Source organism: Spea bombifrons, chromosome 1, assembly GCF_027358695.1.
Source record: "Spea bombifrons isolate aSpeBom1 chromosome 1, aSpeBom1.2.pri, whole genome shotgun sequence".
Taxonomy (NCBI): Eukaryota; Metazoa; Chordata; class Amphibia; order Anura; family Pelobatidae; genus Spea; species Spea bombifrons.
In genome coordinates, this window is record NC_071087.1 from 83,066,031 (window position 1) to 83,080,943 (window position 14,913).

At 40.1% G+C, this 14,913-nt stretch overlaps 1 protein-coding gene across 1 annotated transcript; it reads right to left on the reverse strand.

The window, feature by feature from the left end:
- Positions 1-451: 451 nt before the first annotated feature.
- Positions 452-13,250, reverse strand: CERS1 (ceramide synthase 1). Its single transcript, XM_053456191.1, has 7 exons — positions 12,443-13,250; positions 5,501-5,660; positions 3,862-4,042; positions 3,245-3,406; positions 2,740-2,887; positions 854-999; positions 452-642 (listed from the first exon to the last, which is right to left on the reverse strand). Exons 1-7 carry the CDS (start codon positions 12,695-12,697, stop codon positions 597-599), a joined length of 1,098 nt encoding a protein of 365 aa, XP_053312166.1. The 5' UTR covers positions 12,698-13,250; the 3' UTR covers positions 452-596.
- Positions 13,251-14,913: the final 1,663 nt, after the last annotated feature.

A 14,913-nucleotide genomic window follows, 5' to 3' on the forward strand; every position in this document is an offset into this window, starting at 1 on the left:
ACATAGAAAAAATGTTTTCAAGGCAAAGAGTGGTCACACCAAATATTGATTTAATTTTTCTTTTGTTCACTCACTTTCAATTTGTTAGATGATAAAAATTAAATATTAACATGTTTATATTTGAAAGCATATATATATATATATACATACACATTATATAGGCAAAAGTATGGGGAGCATACCAAGATATTTTGAACAATGCTATGCTTCCAACTTAGTGGGAAGGCCCTTTTTTATTCTAGCATCACTGTGCCCCAGTGCACAAAGCTAGGTCCATAAAGACATGGTTGGATGACTTTGGTGTGGAAGAACTTGACTGAACTCAACTGCATTGAACACCTTTGGGGTGAACCAGGCCTTCTCAAAAATACAAAATAAGCAGGGGATCAAATATTTTTTTCCTTCACTGTATATATACATACATACAGAGAGGTTCAAGGATGCCATGATGATTTAAGGGTCATTAATGCACAGTCATTTCATAAAGAAATGAATATGGTCTATGCATTGCTATGACTCAGACTTTAGGCTGTTGTGAGAAAAAGGGCATTCTTGAATGAAGATCTTGGTGAAGGGACCTCTGTGTGCACCAAAGATTATGTTCTCTTCTTCTTCTTCACAAATCCATTTGACAAAGATTGCCTGGAAAAGAAGAATACACAGCGCTCTGTCACACAATGTTACTTAAATACATGTTACTTTTATATGTACATTATTGCTTCTGAAAGGAGTCACATTAAGCCCTGTAAGGTGGAGGGACTTTTTGCCATGTATATATTGCAATTTTCAGAATAAGTAGAAGTTAAATTATTTTAGTTTGCAGGGTGACTGATTTACATGCTATATAACTTACCCATTGCTCAATGTATTCTTGTGCCGCAAAGACTTGCAATTAGCTCTGACACCCACTTTCTGATCATTATCAATATCGTATTCCCTGACGTCATTCACGTCCTGAACTTGCCCCGTCAGCACCTTTCCAACAAAAAGTATGATGAACTGCAAAAATTTACAAAAAAAGGCATATTAAATCTTTGTCTTTTTAACAAATAACACAAGGGTCCCTGCCACAAATACTACAACTCCTTCTCAATGTAGGCAAGACAAATCAAATGCCTTGCTTACTTAATTCAACCCACACATAATATTTGTTAGTGCTGCACTAACATCTTTAACATTTTTACTGTCCGGATTGCTTAAAAGTGGCTCGTGGAGTGAGATTTTCGAATAGTGCTACATTGAGATCATGACTTCTACTGAGGCCACTCTAGCACATTCAGGTTTTCTTTCTGGAGTTACTCCAATGTTATGTTAGCCTTGTATAAAGCATCAATATCAATATCCTGCTGGATTTTCTCCCGAGATTCAGTTTTTAGTGGACTGATGCAGGATTTCCATGTATTTTGTACTGATTCTTGCAGCACTCAAGATGTGCTGTCAGAAGTTACTTTTTGTGGCACTATTTCTTTCTTGTTTAAACCCCATTGCATGAGTTGTATGATGCAGCTTCAACTGCCAGATCCAGCTGTGCTCACTGGGATGTCCTAACACTTGATAATATATATATATTTTTTTTTTTACTTTTTCCCTAATCTATTCTTTCTTTTAATTACCTTAGCCGTTCATTGTGTGGAATGCTCTTTGGTCTTCATTTTTGAGTTTAGTTTTTTGACAGTAACTCTAATGCTTCACAGATGTGACCCAAAAGTAAGGTAACAGTGTCTTTGTCAGGGCACCTTATTTTGTCCCTTAAACTGGGGATTTTTTAGCACTTATTTATTGATGAATAAAATAAAAACCACCTTAAAATAACTGATTTAAAATAATATTTCAGTGTACTATTTGTAAATCTTTAGCATGAAGCAGTGGCGTCACTAGCGTTGGTGTCACCCGGTGCGGTCCCGCTGATGTTGGTGGGCGGTCCTGCTGACGTCGGGGGAGTTCCTGCTGATGTCAGTGGGCGGTCCCACGGACCTCGGGGGAGTTCCCACTGATGTTGGGGGCGTTCCCGGTGACGGAAGCCGGAAACAACCCCATTTGAAGGAAAAAATGGGAGGGTAGCGAGGCGTGTCAAGACCCCCCTCCCGCGACCCGGAGGAAGCGTTCCCTGCCTGGTGTGGTGTCAACTCCCTGTGAGGTGTCAACCGGGTGTGGTCCGCACCCCCCGCACCCGGGTTGTGACGCCACTGGCATGAAGGAATTGGTAAGGAGTCAATACTATATATGTTAAAAGTGTGTCAGAAGTGTGTTAAAATCTTTCAATTGTGTCTCGCATTACAAAGATCTAACACTTTGCAGGCTGTTTTCTCTCAAGGAAAACAGGAAACCATAAATAAAAGCGAAACATGGATCTTTTTCAACAAAACAAAATCACAGCTAGGCTGCTGTCATAAATGGGCCAAATCTTGAGCCCCTTTTAGAACTTTACGCCAAATTCCTACTACTTTCTTATGGGTTAAAATACAAGCTGCATGGACCACTGGTGGTAAGCATAGCTTCACATTCTCCTTATCTACAAGATGACGTCCTGGTGTACAGTTTAAAAAGGAGTTAATACAGTTCCAGGTTTAGTAGGTGTAGATGTAGTAGGTGGTGTCCTAACTGCAGAATATCTGGACAAGCTCCAACCTTAATGGATTTAAGAATCTTCTCAGATGACATTAGCTGTTTGGAAGGTGTACTTAACGCAAAAAAGACAAGTTAATTACAATCTATAAGGAACTTTGTACAGGTACTCACCAGAAACCAGTAAATGTTCATCAATGTCAATACAAATAGCAAAATATTGAAGAAGAAATAAAACGGGATGTTAGGATTGGACTCAAGACTTGAATAACAAGTGGCAAAGAGAACCTTCTGGGGAAACCAGTAGAGTCGGAACCAGAACCTAAAAATAAAGCATTCGTAAAAAGTTGCATTGACCTGCCCCTTTCCAAAATCTACAATGATTTGTATGTTCTATACATTCAGGAGATATTATGAAAACTCATGTTATGGTGACATAACATTAGTCCTAATTAATTTAGAAGGTGAGATATCATCCACCACTTTACACCCACTATGTTATTGTAACAAAATAGAATAAGATTTTCAAAGGTTTTTTTAAAAAAAATTGGACTTATACTTGTAAACTGTCTTTTACCAAACATATAAAATATAAAAAATGTATAAAAATATAACATTTAATGAATATGCACAAAAATCATGAATGCCCATAACCATGATGGTGGGAAGGTCTACTTACCAACTAAAACTGAATGTAACACAACCAATATCTGAAATGATGTCATTCGTTCTGTGGTATTTTTCGCCTCTGGTCTTGAAGTAGACGTTGATTTTGGTGAATTCTAATTGGATGTCGTTAACATCATGAAGGAAGAGAACTAATATTCCAATGTTATGGTACCTATAAGGAGAAATACCATACATTATGTTAACATAAGCCTGTAAGCTTTTCTTTTTCACCTTCTCCTTGTCATGCTCTGGTGTTCTTCAGTACTCTAAAATGGGCCTGCTACGTTTTTCTCTTTATGGAAGTACTGGTACAGTACTCATGCATCTGCACTGTTCTGGAGTGATTCTCATCAAACATTACAGTAGTACTTAAAGAATAGACACTTCATTTATTGCATACTATATATACAACACACATACAAAATATACTGTACAGACAGTTCTGGGTGTTTATATTTAATGTACGAGTGTTGTACTGCAGGACAGAGTAACATTAGGTTAAACTGCAAGAGCCATGATTCTGAGCTGAGTCAAGGTTAACTGATCACATTGGGAGTTATGGTTCAACATCTGGGGGCATTTTTCATAGCCATGCTTTAAAGCATCTGCACAGATGTTTTCCCTTACCGGAACGCATATGAGAAAGTAATAAGTGTGAATGTGACTAGGTGATGCAAAATCATGACAATTGAGTCCTTCCTCCATGCATCCATGTATAAGGTGGCATACGTGGAGTGAGCATAAAAACTGCCTTGAATGAGATACGCTAAAGCAATATTTCTAGGGACAGCTCCTCCTGGCTTCCAATCTGAAAAGAGATCAGAGAAATAATTTTAACATACATAAAGAGGTATGCATTAAGTAGCGACAAGTAAACAATGAAAGAATATCTCTGACCTCCTAAATAAAGATGAAATTAAAGAATGCTGTAACATATTAAGGAGACCCACATTTTTTTTCAAACACAGAAACACTTAAGAAATATCTTCTTTTGCAAATGCTCTGAAAAATACCCCATGCCTTATATTTGAGGCCGTCTTATAATCAGACCTCAAATAGAGGTCTCACTATAAGACTAAGATCCAGATGTGTGCGTAATGCACACAGACAACCCCCGCTGCTGCCGGGACTTCCACCGGGGCTTCTATGACTGAGCACCGGCGTAACGTGACCTTCCGGGGGGTTTAAAAGGCACATCAGGGAGGCAGAGTGGCATATAGGGGATATAAGGCATATATGGGGCAGAGTGGCATATCAGTGAGGCATAGGTAGGTATAAGGCATGTCTGGGGGGCAGAGTGGCATATAGGGGATTAAAAGGCATATCAGGGAGGCAGAGTGGCATATAGGCAGGTATAAGGCAGATCTGGGGGGGCAGAGTGGCATATAGGAGGTTAAAATGCTTATCAGGGAGGCAGAGTGGCATATAGGGGGGTATAAGGCATATTTGGGGGACAGATGTGCATAACTGGGGGGTAGGTTGGCAAATAAAAGGAAATAAAAACAAATAATTTTTCTCAATCAAAGTTTTTATTAAATATGAAAAATAGCTTACATCTGAATTAATATTTACTAGAAAAACACTTTTCCAAAATTAATATTCAAATTTGGGGGGGTCGCCTTATAATCAGGCAAATACAGTAATTGTCATATCTCTATGCCTTAAAAGAACAGTTCATTTTTACGTGTGGAGTTTACATGGGCATAATTCTGTTTCCACGCTATGCTGTGAAAACGCTATGCTAAATCACTGATTTTCAAGGTATTTCAGATTCAGTCTTAGATGTCTTATTTATGCCGGTAACTAAATAGTTAACCCCTTAATGACAAAGCCCGTACATGTACGGGCTCAAAATGCATTGTTTCCAATGGGTTTAGGGACCGCCCATTGTCCTTAAGGGGTTAAAATGTTTGCGGAGCCAGCGCTGTAGCTGACTGGGAGCATGTATATCTTGTGGAAGGAGATGTGTTTGGCCAAATACATCTCCTGCATGGAAAGTAGCTGAAGGGTGAACAAAGGGTCCAATGTATATGGGGGGATTCTGCAAAATCCCTCTATGCCGTTGCAACGAGGACACCATGTAAATTTAAAGGAACCTCTCAGCTACAATGCAAATATAAGTGACTAAGTGTATATGATGGCTGGAGTGTCCCTTTATTGATCAGAGCAACACAGGCTATTCTGTAATTTGGGATTAGGTTTGATGGTTGCAACATATATTGATGTAAAGTAGTCTTGCTGTATAAAAACAGCAAGGTAGACATACCATAGAAAGCGGAAGAGGGGTCTTGAAAGAAGTTGTACTCCGTGAAGAACAAGAGGTAGACACTGTATGACCAGGATGTTGAGTAGAAGAGAAGCTTCCAGGCACTCTCAGGAAATTTCTCGGCCTCTTTCGGCTGCAGTTGACACCAGGTAGCAAAAGGCTGTCAGCACAAAAACACTTAATCATGCCATTGTCTTTACCTACTAACACTGCAAGCAAAGTAGGTTAATGTCGGGGCAACCATTTCTGGTCATTTTTAGTTTAATGGTGGATCTGTCAGACTTGCATACAAGAAGGTATATGGCCATGAGTGCAATGCCTCTTGCACTCTTATGTGATACTCACTTTCAGTGCACAAACCTACAAAACTATCACTGACCTTTAGATAAATGGAAATGTTTAGCAAGAGCATTGCTTAATAACAGCCCAACATTAGCTGATTCCATGCCTAATTAGATCAAAACAAAGTACTGCTAGGGTGACCAATTTTATTTCTGCCATTCAGGGACACACCATGAAGCCCATGAGGTTACACACACTAGGGTGATCACATGGTCACTTTAAGTCCCAGGCATCCTCAATCCAGGACAATGCCTTGTCCCCGAATGAGGAGTCTGAGTGAAGGAGGTCTCAGCCTATCAGGAGAGGCTTCTGAACTCTCAGGCAATCAGGATAAGCTCATAATAAGCTGAAGCCAGTACCAGGTATATGTGTTTGACACTGTGTGTGTGTGTGTTTGTCAGTTTGTCACAGTGTTTGTGTATGACTGTGTTTGTCTGTTTGTGTGACTGTGTGTGTAATGTCTGGTAATAGAGGAGTTAATTCTCTGAATCTACTCATGCCTGGTAATAGACGGGTTAACATTCTATATCTGCTCATGTCTGTAATGAGTGTATGTATATTACTAAATCTGAAATCAACATGGTTTCCAAGGCTTCTTAATAATTAATATATAATAGTATATGTGAATCATGTGAATCAGGGTGTATGTGAGATATATATATATATAATATATAAAATGGATTTCATGTGTATGTGACGGTGTGCGTATGGGAATCAGTGTATAAATATATATACACCTGTGTGTGTAATCTCATCTTCTTCATTACCCTAGCAATGAAGAAAGTGGCCTTCTAGAACATAAAAAATATGTATGTGGGGCACGTAGGCACGTCAGGGTAGTTGCCAAACATAAACTGAGTTAGTTTAAATTTTTTTTTATAGTTTTATTTTTACAAACTAGCACTCACAATTATTTTTTTCATGTTTCTATGGTTTCGAATGAAAGCCATATGTTTTCTGAAAAAAAAGGATGTATAATTTGCATAGATTCATCAAACACGGAAAAGGGGAATCTTAATTAAACCCACATATGGTAAAAATGGCAAACCACAGAGGGTACTAGAAAAACCTGGTAGTGAAGGGGTTAAAGTGCCAGGGCAATCTAGTCATCCCTTTTCTAGCCCCGGTACCAGCCACTTTATTTTATGGAACAGTGCAACATAATAATGTTTTTACTTATATGTATAAATATTTAAAGGACATATATACTATATATCCTCACATGGCATAATGTGGCATCATTGTGAGAATTCAAAGTTCCATAGAAAAATAATTTGTACTTTATCATACACTTTCTAATGATAACGAAAAAGACGGAAATCTTCAGCATCCTTAATAAGCTATATGCGTTCTTATCCGGGTCTTTCTCTCATGCAATCGGCCTCTGTAGTTTGCTATGTGGGAACAACAGATCTCTTGTATTCCCATTGTGTGTGAACCCTGGCCTCTTTAGTCATGAAGCACACCAGTTTATGGACTTGTGTCCTGTTAGGCCAGTGCATCCTGTCTGCTTCCTGCCTCTATCCCACTTGTTATCCTTGTTCATGTACGTCAGTTTCAAGAGGCTTATTTTGCGTCTCTCTCCATATGCCCTCTTGCTAGTTATTTATCATTTTGCTTGTGAGAACATCCTTAGCTGCTTCCTCCCCTTCCCATGCCTCCCAACTGTCCCACTTGACGCGAGACAGTCCCGGTCTTGCCACGCTATCCTGCCATGGGGCACAGAATTGCTCACATGCACATTAGCACTGTTAGTTTTAATGACACGCTACCTCTCAAGCTCCGCTCCCCGGCATCCCAATTCTCCGGTGGTAGAAGTTGAGAGGGATGTCTCTTGCCCAAGGCTTCCACTCCCATAATCACCACACTCTTGTTCTTACAATCTATCAGGCTGTGACAGTCACTACTGCCTCTCTGAAAAGCTTATGAGCAATCATGCATTTTATCAGGTGTCAGGTAACAAAACTATATTTGCTTCACTGCCATTCAAGCAGTATTTAGCTAACCTTGTGAGTATAAGCCTTACTTATCTGCAGTCCACTTTGCGACAACTTGGGTAGACTCTCATATTTTTATAACTTAATGTAATTGGATTGTGAAATATATATAACCATACCTCCCAAGGGTCCCGCTTTCCATGTTACAGTTCTGACTTTGTGGACACTCTACCGCCGAGCATCCCCACCGCCCTGCTTTAGTGTGTAATGGGAATTATGGGCTGGCTGAGAAGACCTTCTGATCTTTCCGGAGCGGCCCACTGAGCTGTGAAATCGACTGAGGTTTGTGCTGCTGCAGCAGAGACCTCAATCCCGGCTCCCACGTGCTGTCCACAACTTAGTCCACATTGCTAGTGGTGAAGTCAAGTTAATAGACTGGTTTAGGTTTATATACAATCCCATTCCACTTGGTCAGAATACCAGACTAATTTGCTGATTTGTCACACCAGACCCTAATCTAAAAGCTAGGCTAGACTCCAACATAAGCCCTAACGTTTGGCATCTGTCTGTCCTTCCTCAGCAGGACAATGTACCAAGCAATAACTTTACTCTTCTGGTTAAATTAGTAAAGGTCATTACAAGCAAATACTGTACATTTAAGAAGCTTTATTTGATCCATGTGGAAGGACATATTAAAAGTGCTGTTCCCCTTGAGCAAAAACATTTAGTTTGCACAATAATCACTGTAATAAACAATAGCCAAATTATGAAGGTTAAAATAACTACAAAGAGACCTTTAACAAGCTTTTGCAGTTACGTGACAAGATTTTCCCATAATCAAAGTTTAAATGATGAAAGAACTGTTTCTGGGAAAGGTTTGAGTGTTCAACAGAAACAAGCATGAAACTTTCTCCCTCTTTTCACTTTGATGCCCACTGCCCTGCATTGCTGATCGCAGTACCTGTGATCAACCTGCAGGGGTAGCTCATCAGATGTTTCAGGAGGGTCTGGATACATTTTTAAATATAATAGAATTTCAAATAATGCCCAAACTGCCTTGCTAGTGCAAAAACCATATTATGTATTATTACGTCCTCTGTTTTACAAAGCATGTTCTGGAGGATGTACGTCCTGTGTTACAAGGGGCTTTAAGATGGTAGCTTTGTTTTGCTATCAAGCTTTAAGTTATCGTGCCTTAATTAAAATAGAGCAAAACTATTTGAACAGATCAAATTGTATTTCACAATAGTCTCTGCTATCAGCTTCTTCATTTATAAGGCTGTGTTCCAGGAATACATCATCATGTGGCTGAGTTAACCCTTTTTACCAAACCAGCCTCGCCAGATGCATCTCTATCTATTATCACTTTATCCCATTCAAAATATAGCTATGTGACACCATTGAGATTATGAGAGCTGGTCAGTGTAGGTCAGAAAAGAAACTATGAAACCAATAGAAGTAGCTGCAGCCAATCGCATGTAATTTTTCTATATACTGCTTTCTCGTGTTAGCATTTGATGTTCTCAGTCAGCTGCATATTAGCCAATAGCCATGTGTTCTAGCTCTGTTATCTTAGCCGAATCTACTAGACAAACACTCTGACTATTTATCATATCACCTTGTGGTTAATCACCCAGCCTGAGACTGACTACCTAAAGTATATGGAGGCAGGACATGAAGAATCAGCTCAGTGTGGTGTATGAGTAGGGAAAGCCACACAAAATATCATGACTGGCAACAATGGTAGCCTCCAGGTCTGCAGAAAAAAAAAGTTTATTGGAGCAAAATAAAATTAAAACAAATTTCTGTCAATGTTAACCTGCATTACTGTATACCCACTATATTGTTACCCATGAGGGGGGATTGAAAAGCATTTATCTTTAGGGCCTCTACGCAGGCCGTGTTTTGCTCTAGTTTACTTGAAGCAGTAAATCGGTGGCAGGAAAGCACTTCCACTGAAATGGTTTCTGGGCAAAAAGGTGGTGGGGGTCTCATTAGGCCCCCTGAAACTCTGGCGTGAGTCAGCACTGGAGCTGGCTAGCGGTGAGGAGCAGGAGATGTTTGGTCAATCACATCTCCTATATGTCAATGAGCTACGGCATGGGAATGAGGGAAAGGCATTGGGGGGATTCTAATGAAAGCAATCACTTAAAGGGGACACAGATTTCATATGCATTACATTGCACATGAGGGCTAAAGTGTCTCTAACATAAAACATGCAACGTGGAGAAATAAACATGGAAGTTAAGATGGCTGTTCCTATGGAATACACGCAAGGTGGGTTTAATTCACATATATTGTTTACTTTAATATTGCAAACATCCACATAGTTTTATTTGGTGTTTACAAGCATAAAAACTCGAATTTGGAGAAGTTTGTTTTTATGTAATAATCCTTCATAGGAAAGAATACAATGTACAGATCTGGTAATTTGAAGGTTCACTTGAATATTTTACTTGTACAATTAATGTTTTATGGAAAAGCACCTTAAAGCCAGTACAAATGGACACTGTCCCGGAGCATTCAGATGTAAATTCCCCAGTCTTTGGATCAAACAAAGTATTGTTATGTATGTGTACTATATGTGAGGTGGTACCAGTTTCCAGCTCTCCACTTTGCGTTACTCTGTGCAGCTTATGATATATATATATATATATATATATCCCGTAAACGTTAGCAGAATTCTATAGCACTGGTCGATAATTTATTCTTACCAAACCGTAGCTCACGTTGCAGCTCTGCTAAGTATGATATTGTGTTTCCAGTTTTGTCAAAGATACACACCACCCATCAAATGGTCCCTTTACATTTCTGCGGTGTATCCTTGCAAAGTTTGCATTTTGCAGAATCCCATATGCATTTGCTCTTTTAACTGCTCCCCTGCAATTTTCCCTGCGGTAAATGCTTTTGGCCGAGTACATGGCGTCGCATGATATACGTAACTCCAGCCGACTCCAGTGCTGGCACAGGGAACACTGTAGATGGGAAGTCTATCGAGACCCTTGTGCGCACGGGTACATTGAGAGCACTTTCCTGGGGGGGGGGGGGCTGCAGTTTATTAAACTGATGATGCCTATAGCATCATAGTAATCCAGGTGCAGACTCTTATCGGCGATTTGTACTGCCAAGCTTGCCGTATTCAAAAGGTGCTCAAAAGATAACATGCAGAAACATGCTGAAAGTCATAAAAGTACTGGTGAAGGTGGGATGAGAAGGCACTAAGCATTTGTTCATGTTCCGTATGTTTGTGTTGCTATTTGCTTGCATCTAATTACATTGAACCAACCCAACAAATACAGTTGGTACAAATGAATGAAATGTTGTTGCCATGGAGACACAAAAGGATGCTGTTGTTGCTCCTAGCAACTATTCTGCAGCTGCAACTATTCACTTTCCACCCTGCTCCAAAATACATTCCCCTCCTCCACTGATTTTTCTTTTTTTTTGCTGGAGAAGACAACCATTTTAAAGGGCAGAACAGATTTAAGACACATAATTGCAGTGGGGGTCAAAAAATAATATGTGTAAACTACTTTGAAAAGTAGCTGCAGTTAAATGACAGAATTGCACTGATTGCAGGTAGATCTAACTGCCGAACAAGTGAAGATGCCTATACGTATTTATTTAGCATATCATAGTCTGCACGGTACTGCATACTGTACTGTATGAATCGTATGAGTCAAGATGTGTTTATTTACAATAAAGAATCAGCATACATATATATTTGAACAAACTTGCCCTTTTATTGGTGTATATGTAGGAGGCGTGATGTAGGGTTCTAGAGGTGGCTATGTACGTTGAGTTACATGTCCTCTCTAGAGTAACCACATGGGCCATTTTTTCCAAGACACATGCATTTCGTTTGCTGCTGACCGTGCTTGATTTACAGAGCGTGGCCTGTAGTATGTAGGATGAATAAATTCACAAAAGGGAATCAGTTACTTCATTATACATTCCACATACTGCAATGAAGCATTTTACATGCCGTGGTCAGCAAGATGTGAAATCTTTGTGCCCTGGAAAAAAAACCCCGGACAATTTGACCCCTTAGTACTGTTGAATATTTATTACCATAATGTGTGAAGTCTTTGTCCTTAAATCTCGGCTTCGGAAGGGAGCGCGCAGTAAACATCTGAATAACTTTGAGATATATAGCCCGGACCAATATATCTGGAAGAATGGCTATGATTTGTTTAAATTGGCACTTGCAATCTATGGGCCTCCATCTATACTTCATGCAAGCCAAACTGCAAGCTGATGTATAGGTGAAATTTCAGGCACTGAGATGATTAGGCCCTTGTTGCCTTGCCACAGAGCAATTCCTGCAATCAGAGACTCCAGCCTTACAAAAGTTAAATAATGTCCACATTAGCAACTTTGTAAATTTGTCATATGTCAAGTGCAACTAAGTTATGGTTCCATTAATGTTGTGTGCTAAAGTTATTGTTACTACTAATTCACCTAAAAGCAGGATAACATGCCATCCATAGCATGGTGGTTGGAAAATACTGATTTCGGGGAAGGGGGAGATATATTTTGAGTCCTTCTTATCAAAAGTAATTTATGGAAACTGGCCTCATGTGTGTGTGAGATCATTGTATCCATAGTGCACCATATAAGTTGTCTTACACCACTCCCCAGCTCTCTCTCCTGCAGCACTGACCTGGAAGATCCATGTGGTGGTTGCCCTTCGAAATAAAGTCCATGCCAGGGCACACAGCAGGAGACACAAGACTTCTGCCCAGGAGACGTTGGCATGTGCCTGCAGCGTGTCCCAGGATAACTTCAAACCACAGTCTTTGCATTCTTGCACTGCATCAAGAAATCTGCCCCCACCCTGCAGCAAAAGATCCATGTAACCAAAAGTAGGGACAATTGAAACACTTTGGACCTTCTTTTCTACCTCCATGTCCGACATAGCAGAAGCTCCTTCTCAAGTCTTTGGCTTTGTGTGTTTGGCCAAAAAGGGATCTGAATATGCAGAAGGGTTTACAAGATATTACCTGTCCATGAAAAGCCTGGCAGAACAATTATGCCAAATGTATTGCGGGGTTTAAGAAACAGAATACATGTCAGTATCTGTGCTTCTCAGACTTGGTCCTTCTGACCCCATTAGTGATTGATGCAGAGGTCTGAGATGCCCCTCCCTGGTGGTGTCCTCCTCTCTCGTGGGTTATGGGGAAGAAATGATGCAGGATTACGTGGAGTGGGAGATCCAGGAGATCCAGACAGGTCTATGTGGGGTAGGAGCGTTTCGGGAGCCTTGGGGGCTCTTCTGTTTTCCTCTGATGATGAGTAAGAATGGTGCAGTGAATCTTCTTCCCCTGTTGGGGAGGGAGGCTAAGTCCTGGACAGCCTGCTGTCTGCTCTCACTACAGATAGCAATCAGATCCTATGTAAGAAATGTGAGTAGCAGCAAAACGCAGGCATGGCAGGGGCACTGTGCACTTGGGAGGAGGGGGCAGCACCCGGGAGAGGGGACAGTCACAGACAGTCCGCGGAATGAGGGACCACCCTGCATATACATTCAGAGCACGTTTGAATGGAGGGGGAGGAGAGAGCCATTAAGTGGCCAATGCTTGCTGGAGGAGAGACTGGGCAGAGCAATTGGGACGGCAGATCGAATAGACAGTCTTTTTAAATGGACCACTGTGTAGAAGGTCGAGCAGGAGAGGGTGATCATCTAATGGTATTAGGTTTATTAAAGGTAGCTGGCAGGCTGTAACTGTGCATTCAGCCAGTAAGGTACATCTATATTGGCATCAGTGTTCTAGGATTGCAGTGATTAATGACAGTATATATCCTGTCTGTGACACATACATGTGACTTGATGTATGTGGATAGCATGTGTCTGGCGAGTGTTGTGTCATGATCTCTTTGACATGCTAGGAGGTGGAAGATCTATGTCTGGATGTGTGTAAGACATCATGGCACACAGCACCCATACATATCAAAATCAAAACCTGATCTATAAAACCTGAAAATATATATCTGAATGAAATCTTATAATTATATTCTTATCTTATAAGAAATCTTATAAATATAATTCTTATAATTATATTCTTACATAAAAATATATATTATATATATATATATATATATATATATAACATTTATATATATATATATAAATATATAATAATTCTATGTAATTTTCCGTATTGCTAACCAATATGTCACATACAGAATTATTAAATTAAATTAATTGGGTGGTGAACTATTTTAAAATTACATGAGATGTGCTAAATACTTCTTACCGTATTTTAAGCAGCAGGCCAAATATTCTTGTAAAATATACCTTTGAGAGCAGTTAAGAATACATGGTCTAGGAGGAAAAATAGTAACAATGGGACAGATGTTGTCTAGAATCAGAGGGGTCTATTCACTAAAGAGGGAGCTAACAGAGTTTCCAGGAGAGTTGTGTCACTTCACTATTAATTATGTGCTTCAGTAAGAGCTTGGTTGGCACTGTATAATGCATAGTTAAATCAGTGACATTGCTGCAAAGTCTTCTCGCTTATTAAATTATGCATTATAGAGGGCCAGCTTAGCCTTTCTTGCTGAAGGAACCTGCAGTGTTGGCCCTTCATACTGAATAGTGACATGAGTGAGTTAAAACTCCTGCAAACCTTTAGTAAAAAGACCCCAGAGATATCTAGTCACCCTATTGCAGCGATGGCAAACCTATGGCACATGTACCACAACGGGCACGCAAGGCACACATCCAGGTTGCCAACTGACCGGCCCAAAAGAAAAGGAATGCAAGGTCTGTTCCTATAGACCTCCGTTGCACTGATCCTTCACCAAGTGTGTTGGCTATTGCTGCTGAGCTGGAGATCAAGGGGAGAGACAGTAAGACAATGGAGAGATAAAGACATACAGGAGTGATAATGAGGAGAGAGAGGGGAGAGACAGAGAGAAGGAGGAAATAATGGGAAGAAATATGGGGAGAAAGGGGAGAGAGAGTGGCAGCAGCAGAACATGGGTTCCATCTGAGAAGCCATCCATTCTGTTTTATTTAAATAAATACATATGGTGACAAGAAATGTAAGTGAACCCATTGGGATTACCAGTTGTTCTGCATTAATTGTTCATAAAATGTGATCTGATCTACATCTAAGTAACAAGAATAGA

Excerpts from the sequence above, each read along its gene's own strand:
- CERS1 (XM_053456191.1), bottom strand. The coding sequence starts at position 12,697 with ATGTCGGACATGGAGGTAGAAAAGAAGGTCCAAAGTGTTTCAATTGTC. Across the intron at positions 3,407-3,861 it reads ACTTTCTCATATGCGTTCCG|GTACCATAACATTGGAATAT; the intron begins GTAAGGGAAAAC and ends TTCTCCTTATAG. Across the intron at positions 1,000-2,739 it reads TGAACATTTACTGGTTTCTG|TTCATCATACTTTTTGTTGG; the intron begins GTGAGTACCTGT and ends AAATTTTTGCAG.